This window comes from Desmodus rotundus, chromosome 9 (assembly GCF_022682495.2).
Source record: "Desmodus rotundus isolate HL8 chromosome 9, HLdesRot8A.1, whole genome shotgun sequence".
NCBI classification, from domain to species: Eukaryota; Metazoa; Chordata; class Mammalia; order Chiroptera; family Phyllostomidae; genus Desmodus; species Desmodus rotundus.
In genome coordinates, this window is record NC_071395.1 from 15634540 (window position 1) to 15650398 (window position 15859).

At 44.7% G+C, this 15859-nt stretch overlaps 1 protein-coding gene across 3 annotated transcripts in view; it reads right to left on the bottom strand.

The window, feature by feature from the left end:
* The window catches only part of SLC10A7 (solute carrier family 10 member 7), a 195069-nt gene that overhangs the window by 35186 nt on the left and 144024 nt on the right, over positions 1–15859 (bottom strand). For 2 of the 3 annotated variants that reach the window (XM_024568981.3, XM_024568980.3), the window contains one exon: positions 6341–6424. The exons of the other annotated variant lie outside the window; for it this stretch is intronic. In XM_024568981.3, coding sequence (XP_024424749.2) covers positions 6341–6424 — 84 coding nt within the window. The remainder of the gene's footprint in view (positions 1–6340; positions 6425–15859) is intronic. 3 annotated transcript variants of the gene reach the window in all.

The following is a 15859-nucleotide window of genomic DNA, read 5'->3' on the forward strand; positions in this document are numbered from 1 at the left end:
CACTAAAAAGCCTTAATTTGCAAGCAGCATAACTTCACAGACACTCCAGAACAAAATAAACTACTCTCAAGAGTACCTTTGAACAAATGGCTGTTGAATCAACTTCATCCATTCTGAAAGACTGAATAAGTAAAATAACTGTCAGTAAAAAGAGTCCTGGCAGAAAGCTGACCAGTTGGAACAAGGAGATATAGGGACAATGCTTTGAAGCTCAGGTGGGGTAGGATGAAGGGGAAAGAGTGTCATATATGCACAGATAAAGAGTGATTAATTTTTTTTAAGTAGATCTTGTAATTAAAGTTACAGTTGACTGTGGCTGGTGTGGCTCCGTGGATTGAGTGCTGGCCTGCAAACCAAAGGGTCTCTGGTTCGACTCCCAGTCAGGGCACGTGCCTGGGTTGCAGGCCAGGTCCCCAGTAGGGGGCGTGCGAGAGACAACCACTCATTGATGTTTCTTTCCTTCTTTCTCCTTCCCTTCCCCCCTCTCTAAAAATAAATAAAATCTTAAAAAAAATAAAGTTACGGTTGAATTTATAAAAAATTATGGCTTTTTTTGGAGAAGTGATTCCAAACCATTGTAATTTATCTATAGTGCTCATTTCTTTCTTTAAAGTTAAAATGTAGTGAAGTACAGAGAAATAAGAGCAGCCTTTTACACAGCATTATGCACTGATGTATTAGAACATTGTAAGGTTTGGACAGCGGCACTCTAGGACAGGGATGCCCATGTTCACATATGTCACGGTGGGGTAGCTGCTTACTAGAAGGCTACAGAGGGACTTCATGGAAAAGGTCATTTGGTAATCTATTGTGCTTGGTAGCATGAACCTGGCAGTTACCCAAATTTAATGCAACTCAACTCATTTAGGAAGTATAACAAACTAAATGGAAATTACATGAGTTATTGAAATCGATGTGGTCTTCCTGTAAAATTGTTAAAAACACAAAGATCTTCTCTCTGCAACAGGTTACAGAATGTATGATTCTAATTCCACAAGTAAGTGTCTTTCTCTCCCCCCTCCACCCTCCCCTCTGACCAAATAAACAAGTACATGTAAACGAGGTATAACATGTACATCAACACCATTTTCAAAACCCAGGCAAATCTCTGATCAGCAACTGACTTGGTTAACCTAATCATCTCTTTCTTCACGACAAATACCCAGAGGCTCATAGTACACAGGGCTCTTTTAACTCGGCGAGTACAGGGAGCTCCTGAGTCCTGCATCCTCCTAGCTAAAATGTGTTCCTTCTAAACACATCAATGCCTTAATCTGGACACTTAATCTCGATAAAGAAAATGACTAGAAAGTTGGGAATTGGATAGACTGACAAGTGAAACAATAACCCTAGAGGAAAAGAGATTGTCTTTCACTGTTTTTAGTCTTACAGTGATATTTATCTGTGTTTTCTAAGTAAATCATTTTATACCTTGCCAGGTTCTACAGAGCTTTTCCATCTTCCTTTAAAATTAAATTCACAAAGCAGCTGTGTTTGCACTGTGTAGCTAGAAAAGTGTTCAAGTGTTTCATAAACGACTGGGGGAAGCAGAGTTGATATGCCTCAAAGATGTGCTTCAGATATCAACCCCAGGAAGCCTCATCTTTTCTTAGTTCAGCCACTTACACTGTTCACACAATCATTCTCCATTTGTCAAGCATCCATGCCATTTTTTTAATGCCCCAAGCTTCTTGGCCTTATAGAAATGTTTAAACTCTTATAGAAAACAAGATCCTTTTCGAGATACATCAACACAACCAGATTGATGCCTCAGAATTCCCTGGTGGGGAAAAATAAAGAGTCAAGACGAGGGGGGACAGACACATTCCGGTGAGGTGGCCAGTGTGTCTGCCTTCAGAGTCCACACTCCTTCATTTGCTCTCATAGCTCAGAGAAACTCAGGCATTCCAAATTAAGTGACAAATTCTCGTTTACTTGTTAGCTTTTTCCTATGGAGACAGGAAAAATCTCCTACAGCTTTTTATTTTATTGTCTCACCTTCTACATTTTGATTTTCTTTATTTTAAATTGAGCATCGGTAAAGGTTAAAGGGAGACTTGAAACCAATCCGTGTGCTTCTAACAAGCGGAGCCACATATCAATTACTGCATGACCTGCAAGGCGGAGATTTGGAAAACGAACACACCTTAGATGACGAAAGTCCACATACTGAGATAACTAAGACATGTAACATCTATCATTTTAGTTTCCATTTTTTTCGGGGTATTTAAATGATTTTTGAGTGGGGATATATGATAATTTTTCATGTTAAGTCTGAATTTTAAAATTTATTTGTTTTCAAGGTGGCTTTGTTTCTTCAGATTTTATCCACTATTCTGTCGAATCTATAAATTTTCATAAGGTGTTTTGTTTCTTCATTAAAATTCTGTGCAAATGTATAGTCAGGGATATAAAATAAAATCCAATTTATAAAACATTTTTTCTTTTAAAATATTTTTGTGTTAAATATTGAATAGATTCAAAATGATACAGTGTACTTTGTAAAAAAGTATAAACAACCATAATGAATGAACATAACAGGCGCCCATCATCTACTTGACACTCTGAACATCCTTTCGCACTGTCACTCCATCTCATTCTCGGGAGAAACGTCATGCAGGTGTGATTCTCCTGCACCGGCTAAAGCTGACAACACAGGCACGCAGAGCCCGCACAAGTCACGTGAAAGGTCAAAATGCTGCTTTAGCTGGATGAGCAGGAATTGGACTCCTACTTCCTGGGGGGTCCTTGGTCTCCTGGAGCTCACCTTCTAGGAGAGGACAGAAGTAAAAAGCAAGAACAACAAACAAACAAAAAGCAGATAATGATCCTATCAAGCAGCAGCTTAAACTGGACAGGGTGATGGTGTGCCTCCTGGAGGCGGGTGAGGAGGGGGAGGTGAGGAGTGTCCCAAGCACAGGGACCCACCGGTGCACAGTGTCTCAGGCAGGGGCAAGGCCAGCACATTTGAGAGGCAGAGCAGAGCCAGTGAGCCCAGAATGTAATGGCAGGCTGGAGAGGGCTGGGGACGTGAGAGGGACCTTACAGGGAGAAATAACCCCATAAGGCAGGAGAGTGAGATTTCTGGGAAGTGTGATACAACATTTCACATTTGGGCTCCTGAATTTAAAATGAGGTGAGACTCGTTACACATTTCTCTCCAGCAAAGCTGGAGATCCTGGGAAACGGCTGCTGGGGGCTCCATGACAGTGAATTCAGAGTTTTCTTCAGCAAATCTTATACAGCTCATTCCCTATGGTGGAGTTTGCTGGTGACTACACTTATTACAATGTAATAGAGTCTGCTTCTAGGAAGCTCGCAGATAAATTATAGTCTCCCCTGAATGAGGGGCCTGGTGGGGCAGGCAGTGGGGTGCAGACAGCAGAGCAGGTCAGGAGCCTACAGGAAGGGTGGTGGGGTGACAGTGGAGAGGCAGTTTGGGGCCAAATGATGAAGGGCTTTGTGGGCCACACAGGGATGGGCAACAGGGAGCCAAGGAGGGCATTTTTAAGGAGAGCCTGGTTTGTTTCTTAGGATGACCCTGGGGCAGTAAAGCCACTAGACAGGAATGGGAAGAGGCTCACAGCAGAGAGGCAGGTTTGAGAGCTGCAATAATTTAGACAAACGACGGTGACAGTGTGGCATCGTCTCTGGCAGTGTGACCTGAAGATGCCAGGTATGTACGATTTCTGGGGCAGAAGTGGCGGTGGTTGCTGACTCCCCACCTACAAGGAACGAGGTGAGGGGAGGGAGGCGGCAAGGCGGTTTCTACAGGAGGACACTGGGCTGTGACTGGTAATTCCTACCCCGGACTATAAGGTGGTGGGGTGGTAGATGTAAATATATAGGTTTCCTCTTTGAAAAAACCCATTAAAGCAGTCTGGTACCTAGAGTACTTTGAAAAAAATCACTTATACTACTTTTTGGCGACCTTTACTACTTTAATACTTTATAATACTTTACCGCTGGGCCTGTAAAGGATAAGCAATTGAACAATTCATAATTCTTCTGGATGAATATTCTTAATTATATAACTTACATAGCCCTATACCTTAAAAAATCCTATTGAATGACTGAGACAAAGATCTTTTCTTTGTCCATATGTTTTAAGCCAAACACTTATCATTAATAGACACATTTCCAAGACCCACTAAGAAAAAAAATGTATGAGCCTTGGCTAGTACATGAAATTATTTTCAGATCCAAGAAAATAAGTATGGGTTTAAACTAATACTACCCACAGCATAAGCCGTCTAGAGCTGGGAAGGGCAGGTGGGTATTATGTCTCTTTAAGATGCAACATTTCCCTCACGGATCATAGAACTCTCACTCATTCACTCCTCCCGCCATTCATTCATCCATTCATTCATTCAACACACATTTATTGGGGGCCTGTGCTCTGGGTATGGTAAGCAAAACTAATGTGGTTCCTATACTCCTTACCGTCTGAAGGGGGAGACAAACAGTTAACAAGGGAACCAATGGTATGTAATAATGGAAAAGGACAAAAAAGGAATCAAAAAGGCACTGCAATAAAGATAACCGGGAATCTTTAGACAGGCGGGCGCTTCAAAGAAGACAGGAATTGCAGTGTCAAATGAGCCAGGAGCTGGGGTGGGAGGGTGGGGCAGGAAGACACTAATCTAACCAAAGAAGTTAAGCAGGAATCAAGAGAAAGCCAGGGAGGCTAGAGAGTAGGAAGTGTGGCAGAGAGGGTAGAGAGGTGCGGGTGGGAGAGCATAATACTTATTCAGAATACCTGTTCTGTGATTAGCACTGTGGAAGAAGTCTTTTTTCAGGCATGAATCTACATTTAATTAAATGGCATCCGTTGAGTGCTTTAAAATCCTTCCTCCTTGTCCTAAATTCAGTCCCTTCTCCAAGTACAAAGTGGAAGTAAAATAAAGAGAGCAGTGCATGTGTAGCAGATGCGGGGGGGCCACCACGGACCATCCCTCCAGGAGCGTGGTGCTGCTCCCACATCTGCGGGCTGTGCGGGTTTGACGGGAAGATCGCAGCTGCGTTTCTGTGGGAGCTGCAGCGGATCCAGCGGATCCAGCCGAGGTCACCCGTCTCATGGGAGTGGGAGGGAGGCAGGAGGATGAGGACAGGCACTCTTGCCTTGGGCAGGACAAGTCTGAGGGGTGCCCCCGCGCCAGGCCCCGCCCTGGGGTGCGTGGAGGCCAGCGCACCACTGCATCACCCTCACCTCCTCCCTCATCCCCGTGGTCCTTTCTTCAATCTCCCGAACATGAGGAGCCCAAGGGTACTTCCGGCAGGGAGACCTCGGTGTCAGAGTGCATTTCCCGGGGACCCCAACCTAAGACCGCATGTCAATATGACCTGTCTACACATACACCATTTTTATAGTTAATACTCCAAAGAGTGGCCTTCCGTTCAGTGTTTGTAGGGAGTTTGATAATGGTGGTGTGACTGCCTGCGTCAGGCCCTATGATGACAAAACCTTCCTACGCATCCATATTTCCTTTAGTCCTCACACCCACCCTTTAACATGGGCATTGTTATTATTATATGGTTTAATAACTTATGAAACTAGAGCTAAGGAGACCAAATGATTTGCCAAAGGTCACACAGCAAACACAAGGTAGGACTAAGTCTAGAGTCTAGATGCTCTTAAACCCAGGTCTACGCTCTTAATCACCCAAGTATACTGTTCCTAAGACTCGCTCATTTGGTGGCAAATTAAATTCTTTACTTCTTTACTGTGGCTACCTATGAGTTAAAAAAACAACGACAACCTTGCTTTAACATTTGTATGCTGATAATTAAACTACATGCTTATTATTACTTTGTTAAAAGAAGTTGAAATATAAGAATTTATTCCATTATCTAATTCAACAAGAACGATAAAGGAAACTAAATTTTCTAAGATCCAATTTAAGAGCTAACAGAATTAAATGTTTATTTTATCAATTACAGGATCACAGATCTGATAACTGATGTTGGAGGTGTCTAGGAAGCAGCCAGCCAGGGACAGACTGCTCGTTCCCAGCAATGGCCCTAAACACTGAGAACGCATCGGAAGTCACAGAGTAAGGTAATGGCTTGCTACATGTTCCCAAGCTATAGCTGCACAGCTATAAAGAAGGGATAATAAGTGTAAAAAAATCAAGATTCTGTGCAGGTGTCCCTACATGTAGCTACCTTTAAAGCATATAGTTATTAACTAAAAAAAAAGAAGAGAGAGAGACTGTTGTGATTGGTACAACCTGTGTTTCATTCAACTGTCTCTTCCTCTATCTCTTAACTGTCCTGACATTTCATAAGAATTTACAATTTGATCTGTAAAGAAACGAGCAGACAGAGTTAGAGACCTTACCTGTCCGATAACCAGAGGAACCACAACAGTCATAAAAAGCTGAGAAAAAATAGATGTAAAAGGCACAGAAGAGGACGAACCAAGCTGTAAAACAAGAACATAAGGAGTTAGAGTTACTTGGAGTCAGTTAGCAAACATTGCTGTTAATTAAATCATGCAACAAATGACTCTCTCACATGCACCAAAAATTTGGTAGCTGTACACAAAAAGCGAGTGATTTTTAATTTTCTGAACTTAACATAAAAAACTTGTGAAGTAGTTTAATATACAGTTTTGATTGGGACAATAAGATTGAAGAAAATGATAACTATATTGTTTTGTAATTAGCCTGCTTATTATTAAATCCATGATAGTTCACCTATCGTCATGGTTTATGTGATTGTTATTTCACCTATCACCTACCTAAAACAAACAAGTAAATTTTATTATTTTTTCATCAAGAGGCAAACGAAATAGTTTCTAACTTTCCTACTTTTTGAAAACAAAGGCAATGAATTTCATACTCTTTAAATTATTTTTATACAACATCTAGCAAATGGGAAATCCTAAAGCATGACTTACTACTAAAATTTCAATACACCTCTCCTAAGTGTGTATGTCTTAACACTGTTCGTAAGTCCTGTTTGGTTCGTTCTTTTTGCTGATCACTGCAGTCTGGGCTGCGTAAAGTTTTGACTGGCAGCAGCACACGACCGTGTTTGTCTACGAACATAGCTGTACACTCGCATTAGCTGCAGCCACCAGGAACTGCTATCTTCCTATGACATTCAAGGGTTTTCCTTTGAACTTGAATGCTGTCTTTCCTTTGAACTCCTGGTTTTCAAACCTGGCAAACACTAGCCCATTCTATAGGAGTTTCTCTTTTTTATGACTCCCTTTGGCAACCAGGCTCTCTCAAACTATCATCAGTGAGCTCCCTTGTACTTACTTTCACCCTCTCCTGCAGGCCAAACCTCAATCTTCATATTTCCTTAAGTTTAGTTAAACCTGCAAATACCTTTGGGAAAATAATTTTTGGATAATACATTGAGGTAGTGATGACTGAGGGCATGGAATGTTAAAAAAAAACCCATCAAATATTTAGATAAATGAAGTCAAGAGCTCAGGATGAAATGATTTGGGATCAACGTCTTCACTGATTTCTGCGTGAACTGGCTTACCGAAATCTTTTCTACACCCTGGGGCGTTTTATAAAATTCTGTGCCCTAGCCTCAGCCCCAGTCTAGAGGCACTCAGAATGAAGAACGTGTGTCCTGCCCACCAGGGGCCCGCATGCGTTCAAGGCCACCTTCAGCACGGACTGCCGGCTGTCAGTGTAACCCACACACACAGCCGTAGCCTTTCCCTCCAGGACCAAGACATTCTAGAGAATGAAGAGAGTGAAGCAGGAAACGTGGAGCTGGTGAGGAACAGGTAGATCCCTGGCGCACTAAACGCTATATGGCTGTAAGGTGTTTCTTTTTATGCAAAGCCAAAGTAGTAAAAACTAATAATTTCAGCCTATTTTAGAGCAACGATATCCTTGAGGCATAAGGTACTTAATAGATATATTCTCTTCACAAATATTAATTCCAAGGATGTCCCTGGGGCAAGGACCGAAATAAAGAAGAATGTATTTTACAGGAAACTGAAGCACTGGGTGAACAGAAAAAAAGTTTAAAGAACAAAAAGTTTTCAGGTTCAAAAACAACCAGCTCCATGCTCTACCCACAAGGTTTACACTGTGTTGGGGAGAGGCAGCAGGGTTCCGGGTAAAGACCCTCTGTTAAAAAGGGACAATTCTTGTCTGGAGTCTCATGGATGATCTTACATAGCCCTGTTCCTCTTTCTATTTCAAGTTCACTAAGTTAGTTACTGTTTTTAAGACATTTAAGTGATAACTGTATCCCCAGCTACAGTCCCTCTGTCATCCCAGTGCTTACTTAACCCAGGAACTGGCACAGAGAGGACGTTCACAGATGAATAAACCTGTGCAGGATGAACAAACGGAGGAGTTTGTACATGAGGTGTTAAAGAGTGACAAGCGTGTGGCATATAAAAATTACATGGTATTATTTTCGTCTCTGCTTGTTTACCACCAGTAACACTATTCGTTCTAACGTGCGCCTAGAAACAAAGGGCATCTAGTTGTGACAGGAACCGTGCGAAGAAAGGATGAGAATGTGCGTGTGTCTGTGTGACTGCGAGTCTTTATGAACGTGTGTCTCTGTGAGTGTGTGTGTGAGTGTGCAGAGCAGAGCCAGGGTGTCCGGTGCCTGTTCTCCGCCCTCAGCTCTCCCTCCCTGCCCCCCAACCCCCCCCTTGATCCTTACTGCCGCTCGGCAGGGGAAGACCTAACACTGCTGGAACCTTAACCCTGGAAGAGACTCAGAGTCCCATTCCACTCCCTCCTTTTCAAGATGAACTGAGGTCCAGAAAGAAGCGATTTGCAATTAACATCCCTACTACCTCCGTTATGATATGAAATTGGCTATGCTTCTAAAATGCATTCGAGCCACCCTTCAGCCAGACCCGCGCTGAGATAATAGCTCACCTACACTGGGAAGCCCGGGCTGCTGACTTGTACAGTATCACTGCAGAGCAGTGAACCCAGAGATCAAATGGAGAGAAAAGTTAAAATGGCTTCAGCTACTAAGTTAATTTTGGGGGTTATTTTCAATCTTGATTCTACCTAGAAGATCAAATTTGGTAAGAGAAGTAAAGGCAAATCCACTTCAACTTTGGTTTTAAGATTATGTATTTTAGTCCCCATCCATCCATCATTTGCATGGTTGGTGTTTGGAAGCCTCGTGTTCCTAGAAGACAGTGGACAGGGCTGTGGGGTGAGGGGGAAGCTGCCCATGGTCTCCACGGCCCCTTTTCCTCTGAAATGCCTGTGATCTTTGCTCCACTAGATGAGGAACACGGGTTAGAGCAGCCCTCCTCGGAGACTTCGTCAGATCAGAGGCCAGAGCGAGCGAGCCTGGGATGTAATTAACTGGGTTACGGAGCCAGACTGGGCACGGCGGGGAAGCTGGGAGGAAGTCCCACAGGACGCTCCCTTAGAAGTGGCTCTGAAAGCAGGGAAACCTCAGCACTGGGGTCTAATTTGGCAGACGTCCTTTCTTTTGAATTGGCCCCCAGGCCTGTTGCGGGGGTCAGTGTGAAGATGCAGAGGTTCCCTGGGGGAAGTCTCTGGCCCTGTGAAGCCTGCCCTGGCATCCAGAAGAAAGAAGAACGAGCATCTGGTGTAGGGCGGCCTCTGAGCACAGGACGAGGGGAGTCCGAGACGCAGGCATTCTGTATGCAGGGTCGGTCTCAACTAAAGCAGGAGGAAATACGCTGTCTGACACATTTGGTTCTTCACACTTTAATAAGGAACCTGCCATGGTTTCTACTATAAAGGCCAATGTGGTTTTGAAGCATCCATAGCTTGCACATTTGGATAAACTTGCAGGTGCAGGAAAACCTTGTAGCAAGCAAGTGCTCTGGGCCTCACTGAGCTACCCGGCTAGATTAGTGGTAACATGGCCCCTACTGCCAATCTGAGGGCACAGCCCTTCAACAGTCCAGGCATCAGCTAATTTCCTCCAGGAGTACGGTGCTGTAAAGCAGACAACTCACAAGTAGGTTTGTTTGTTTTACATCTTATGCTGAAAAGAAGTGATTCAGTGAAAATTAAGTATGTGGGAATGTAGGGCCTTTGTCCAATCATTCCAATAGTTACTGGAGACTCCCGTGGGCCAGAGCATGCTTACACAGGGGTCCAACGGTGAACTACACACAAGCCCTTCCTCTCCAGGACTTGGATTTCAAGAGTCGAGTTCTGCGTGCAGGTCTGCCCAGCGCCGGGACACACATGCTCCTTCCTGTTAGTATCTTCTCCCTCCCCACTTGGAGCTAGAAGAGTTCCAGTCTTTCTCTATGACTCAGTGAGAGTGCTGCTTCTTTAGGAAGCCTTTCCAACCCTCCTCCCAGAGTGCAGACCTGGCCACCCCTTCTTCGTGGCTCTGTGTCTCCACTGTACCTCTCAGAACACTTGGTCGCCCACGTCCACAAATCTGTCTCTCCCAGTAGTATCCCTGTTCCTGTAGGGCAGGGACAGGATCTCATTCAAGTTCCCCGGGGACCAGCAGGGACCATGTTTTCTATCTCGGGCAGAGGCTCTTACACTTCAGTTCATCAGAAGCTCCTGAGGGTTTGTTAAAACACACATTGCTTGGCGCCCCCCTCGGAGTTTCTGATTCAGAACATCCGGGGAGAAGGATGAAAGGGGAGGGGGATGGTAAGAATCTGCATTTCTAAAAACGTCCAGCAGATGCTGGTGCTGCAGAGCTGGGGGTCACACTTTGAGAACCACCAATCGGGTACATAGTAGGTGCTCAACAAACATGGGTTCAGTTCATGAACGACCACAATACGTAGGGAGGAAAAGAGGCCTGATGATGGTTTCTTTCCCTTCTTCCAACATGGGATGAGTTACAAAGCCCTAGTCAATTCACAGACCCAAGAAAGCATCAGTAGCCTGGCCTCCCACACAATTGTCTCATAATCATATGAATGGCAACATTTATTGTGCAGTTTCTTTGTGCCAGACACTGCTCTAAATGCTTAATGTGTATTGAATAACTTAATACAGCAGCCCCTTGAGGGAGGTCTTACCAGTATCCCGATTTTCATATGAGGTAAGAGTGGCATAGAACAGTCCAACTACTTGGTCAAGATCACTGCAGCTAGAAAGTGACAGAGCCGGTATCTAAGCCCAGAAGTGTTGCTCCATAGTCCTTATACTTTGGCCTCACACTCTGCTGCGTATTAATTATAGGAGCTGTGAAATGGGGAAGGGGTCAGGGGTGGGCTCCCTGTTCTTGCCCCCAGGAGAGAAGGAGGGGAGGTGCCTTTGCCTGTGGGGGATGGGGATGGAGCTGCATGGAGAGGGGCACTGAGGGCAGGCAGAGGCAAGGAGAGGAGGAAAAGAACTGTGAGTGGCGGGACTGGATCAGCAGTGGCTAATGGTACAGCCTTTTGCAACTGGGGTTCTGGATTGTACAAAACTAGTTCCGGGGTAGATTCATCAGGGGTTAATCCAGTACACACACAATGGATGCTCTAGGGCATTAGGACTCAATTCTCTAACTTGGCAGAAAAAGGCTGAGTGGAAGCAGGGTTGAGTGCTATCAATCCATTCAATTTAGAACCAATTTGATTCGGAAAGAATCTGGGGGTCCAGTCCGTAAAATATGACGGGGCCAAACTAACAAGACTCAGAAAGACACATAGGCCCCAGTTTTTGACAAAGGGGCACTGACTGTCTGTAAAAATCACAGTTACCGACCCACACGCAGTTAGAAAACAGATGGTGCGTTTTAAATCACTCCTGTAAGTGAGCTGACCTGTAAATTGTCATTAATGCACCAGGTCCTCCCTGGCTCTGCTGTGTAATCAGCCTTTTATCTCCTACCAGGGAAATCCATTAGCCACAGGCATCTTCACTATTTGTGTCTCTTCTCAGCTATTAAAACATTATTGTATTAAATAATTCACCCTTGATGATTGGTCTTCGCTTTCATTAGCACCATGTTCAGGGAAAATAAGAACAGATATTTACAGTTTATACTGTAGAATGGCGAATGTGAGATCTCTTTTGCCAGAAAATCAGACGCAGGATTTGCTCACTTCTTGCTCAGTTTCCACCCTTGCCCATCCCTCGCTAGGAGCCCCGCCTGGGGGAAGGGAGAGAAGGAAGGAACTGTCTCCTATTGCATTGCACTTTCTAGCACCCACAGACGCTCTCTTACACACCTATCTCCTTCCCTTCATACAGAGGAGCACTCAAAAGGAGGGTGTCCCCATCTCCACACCCTTCGACATCTCATCTCTGCTCAGAAGCTCCAGGTGAGCCTCATCCCTGCTGCTCCTTCTCAAGCAGGGAAGCGTGGAAACCACACTGTGTCCTTACATGGCCTTGGTGAGGTAAGTGTGTGCCAGCTGACAGGCTCAGTGCAAAAATGCCTGTGATTCTTATCCAAATCAAGAATATGATTGTGCCATACTGGTTCAGATGCAGGTGTCAAACTAAAACTGGGCTGTATGTGGAAAGTATATATTTAGTAGAGGAAGGGACCCTTTTTCTATCTAGACGCATGGTGTGTTTCCTTCTTTGAGAAGTAAAGAGCAAAACAGGCTTCAAGTGATTTTTGAAGATAAAAAAATAAATATGTAAAACATTTCTTTGTGTTATATGCTAATTTAAAACCTAAGATGAGAAGATTACATTCCAATAACTGATGGAACTATGTTCATCTGTAAGTTCTGGTTATTCAAACTACTCAGAAATTTTAGTAAAATATGCCTCAATGAATGGTAAACTGGCTTAACACACAGAAGAAAGTTGTGAGGAGGCGGGCTTTCAGGACATGGAGGGCTGAAGGCAGAGACACTCAGAATCATCTAGAAAAAAACCTGGCTTCTAATCCCCTGACCACAGGATTTGGTTTTGTCAATAAGAGTTTGGATCAGGAACCAAAGCACTTACTGCTGCTGACTAAACAGTCCCTTCAGCAGAGCAAACGGGTAAGCTCCTCCAAAAGAGTGCTCTAAACTCGGGGACCAACAGGCAAGGGCAGTACGAGGAAGCAGTGACCTTCTCTCCCTGTTCAGCCCCACCTGCTCAGGGAGCAGCAGCAGCAGCTGGTGTTGGCAGGGAGCCCAGGGGCGAGGGCAAAGCCTGTGAGAGCGGGCGCCTGAGCTCGCCCAGTGTCACCGCCCCCTGGGTTAGGTCCCAGCAGTCCCAGACCAGCAGCAGAGTTGGCCTCCCTGGTCCGAGGTCCTTAAAGCAGAAGGGAGTTTATGAATGTCACCTCCAGAGCACTTGGAAATGGTGTACCAGGTGCTCCCCCTAGCCCTTTATGGTTCAAATGGTTTTGGGGGAGCCCCGATATGGGCATTTACCAAAGATTCCAGATTTTCCTGCTTCGCCAAGCTCCCTCGGTGTGAGAACCACCTCTGTGTGATTTACACACACAGGCGGGAGACAGGCTACTCTCAGGTGCAAGAGAAGCTTGTTGTTCACTTGAGTTACAGACAAATACTCCTCGGCACAAGGCGGGAGACCAGTCCAGTGTGAGACAGGTGGGGCCGTCAAATGGACAGCCGCGCTTTCCGTGTCGTCTTATCATTTTGTGCCTCGCACGTGCGGCCAACAGCTATTGGGAACACGACAAAAACAGAGAACTGTGTATGACAGTAGTGGCTGTGTGCACCGCTCTTGTTCACCCTGGTGGCATCAAACGCTGGTGAATTTCATCACACGTAGCCAACTGCTAGGAAAACTAGTAATGACTGTAGCCTCCAAGGCCTCAGGGATCTCTCTCCTTGACCTTGACTTCTCTCTTCAATGAACTCCTATGGAACTCACTCTGAAGAACATAGTTGGGCAGTTACTTTTACCTCTAAATCTCTTCACTATTCTTTATTCTTATTTACCCAAATAAGCTTGAAGTTTCTTGAAGGCACTAATTATACCGTATTCTTTTTTGTCTTTCCTATGTTACCCAGGATATAAACATTCAAGAAGTAGTAACTGAGTGCTGATAATATGTTTTAAAACCAACTGTCTCCTAGGAGGCAGGCTTTGGAAGCATAACCTGGAAGGAACCCTCGAGGGGAGGCAGATCCTGGCTGAACGTGAACGTGCCCGGTGTTCCTTACTAGGAGCGTGGTCGTCTCAGATGAGTTACGGAAACTCTTTGAACCTAAGTTCTCTCGTATAATGTGAGGGTAACACCCACCCCTAAATGTAGTCATGCTCTTCACATGGGATTATGTAATAAGCATGCATTATATCTACTCAATAAAAATCATTCTACATCTCCCCTCCCATTACTATGAACTCTCTGTGCTCAGGAGGCCACATGCTCCCGTTATGAACTAGAACACCCCCTTTCTCCTACTCAAGGACACGGGTCCATGAATTTCTGTATCAGTTTTTCCTTCTCTAACTGTATTAATCCATCAATACAAATATGCTAATAATTTTCCCAACTTGGTTGCTGCCTCATTTTCTGCTCTCTTTAGAGCAAAATCCTTCAAAAGGGTTATCAACAACCACTGTCTTTAGCTCTTCTTTCTTCCTTCATTCTTGAACCAGCTTCAATCAGCTTTCACCCCCACAACGCTGCTGAAATAGCTCTTGTGAAGGGTCCAGCGGCCTCCATCCTGTGAAAACCAGTGGTCACTTTCAGACTTCATGGCATCTGAACTATTACCAGCATTTAAAGTATTGACCACTCTCCTCTTTGTGAAATGCATTCTGTGCGAGTCTTCTAGCTCGCCGAGTTCTCTGGCTCTGCCTCCTAAGCACAGTGCACATCCCTTGGTCTTCCTGTCAACCACGGCGCCTTTCCTTCTCTAGTCTCACTCTCTGGGTGAGCTCATCTGGTCTAACTTAAAGTCGATTTCTCGGCCGCACAATTAGGAATCTCCACTCCAGACCTCTCCCCTGAACTGCACTCACACAGTCCACTGCTTACTGGACGTCTTTACTTGAATGTCTAACAGGCATCTTAACCCAGACATGTCCCATGCCAAAATCTTTATGAGTCCCTTCAACCTGCTCTACCCCACAGTCTTCTGTATGTTAGTAAATGCCAACACCCTCCTCCCTGTCGCACAGGCTTGGAGTCGTTCTCAACTCCGATCTTTCCCTCACAACCTTCACTCAGTCTCTCAGGTCTTCCAAATTCTACATCAACTGCTTCCCACCAGACTCACTCAACCACCCTGCCAGGCTAACAGCGGCTCTTGCCATGACATTGCACTGGCTTCCTAACAGGTCTTCCTGTTTCCAACATGATCCCCTTACAATCAACACTCAGCCCGGCGTCCAGAATCAACCTTTTAAAAAATGTGTCGGAACATGCCATTTCCTTGATTGAAACTCTTTACATGGTTTCCTGTGTCTCTCAAATTAAAATTCAAAGTCCTTATAAAGGCCTTCAAGGTCCTACCTCATTTTCCCCAACCTCATCTCCATCTGTTTCTCCCCTTGCTCACTCCATTCCAGGCACGCTTGCTGTTCCTCAGCAATACCAGGCACACTCTGAGGACCTTTGCACTTGCCGTTCCTTCCACCCGGAACACTCTCCACCTCCAGAAGGTTCACAGCTTTATCTCCTCCAGGCCTTTGCTCCAATGTAATTTTCTAGTAAGTCCAACCTTGGCCTCCTTATTTAAAATAGCAATCTCCCGCTCTGGCTCTTCTTGTTCACCCTCCCGATTTTATTTTTCCTTTTAGCACATGTCACACACTATAGTGAGCATCTTACACACTATATTGTTACTTATTTGTTGCTTGGTTTTTTTTCTCCACTAGCAGATAACCTCCATTAGAGCAAAGATGTTTCTGTGTTGCTTGTTGCTATAACCTTGGCACCCAGGAAAGGGCTTGGGAGAAAGAAGTCAACACATATTACTGAATGAGTGATGAGTAGGTTTCAAACAACTTTTTGAGGAATTCTGCTAGAAAACAGAGTACAGAAA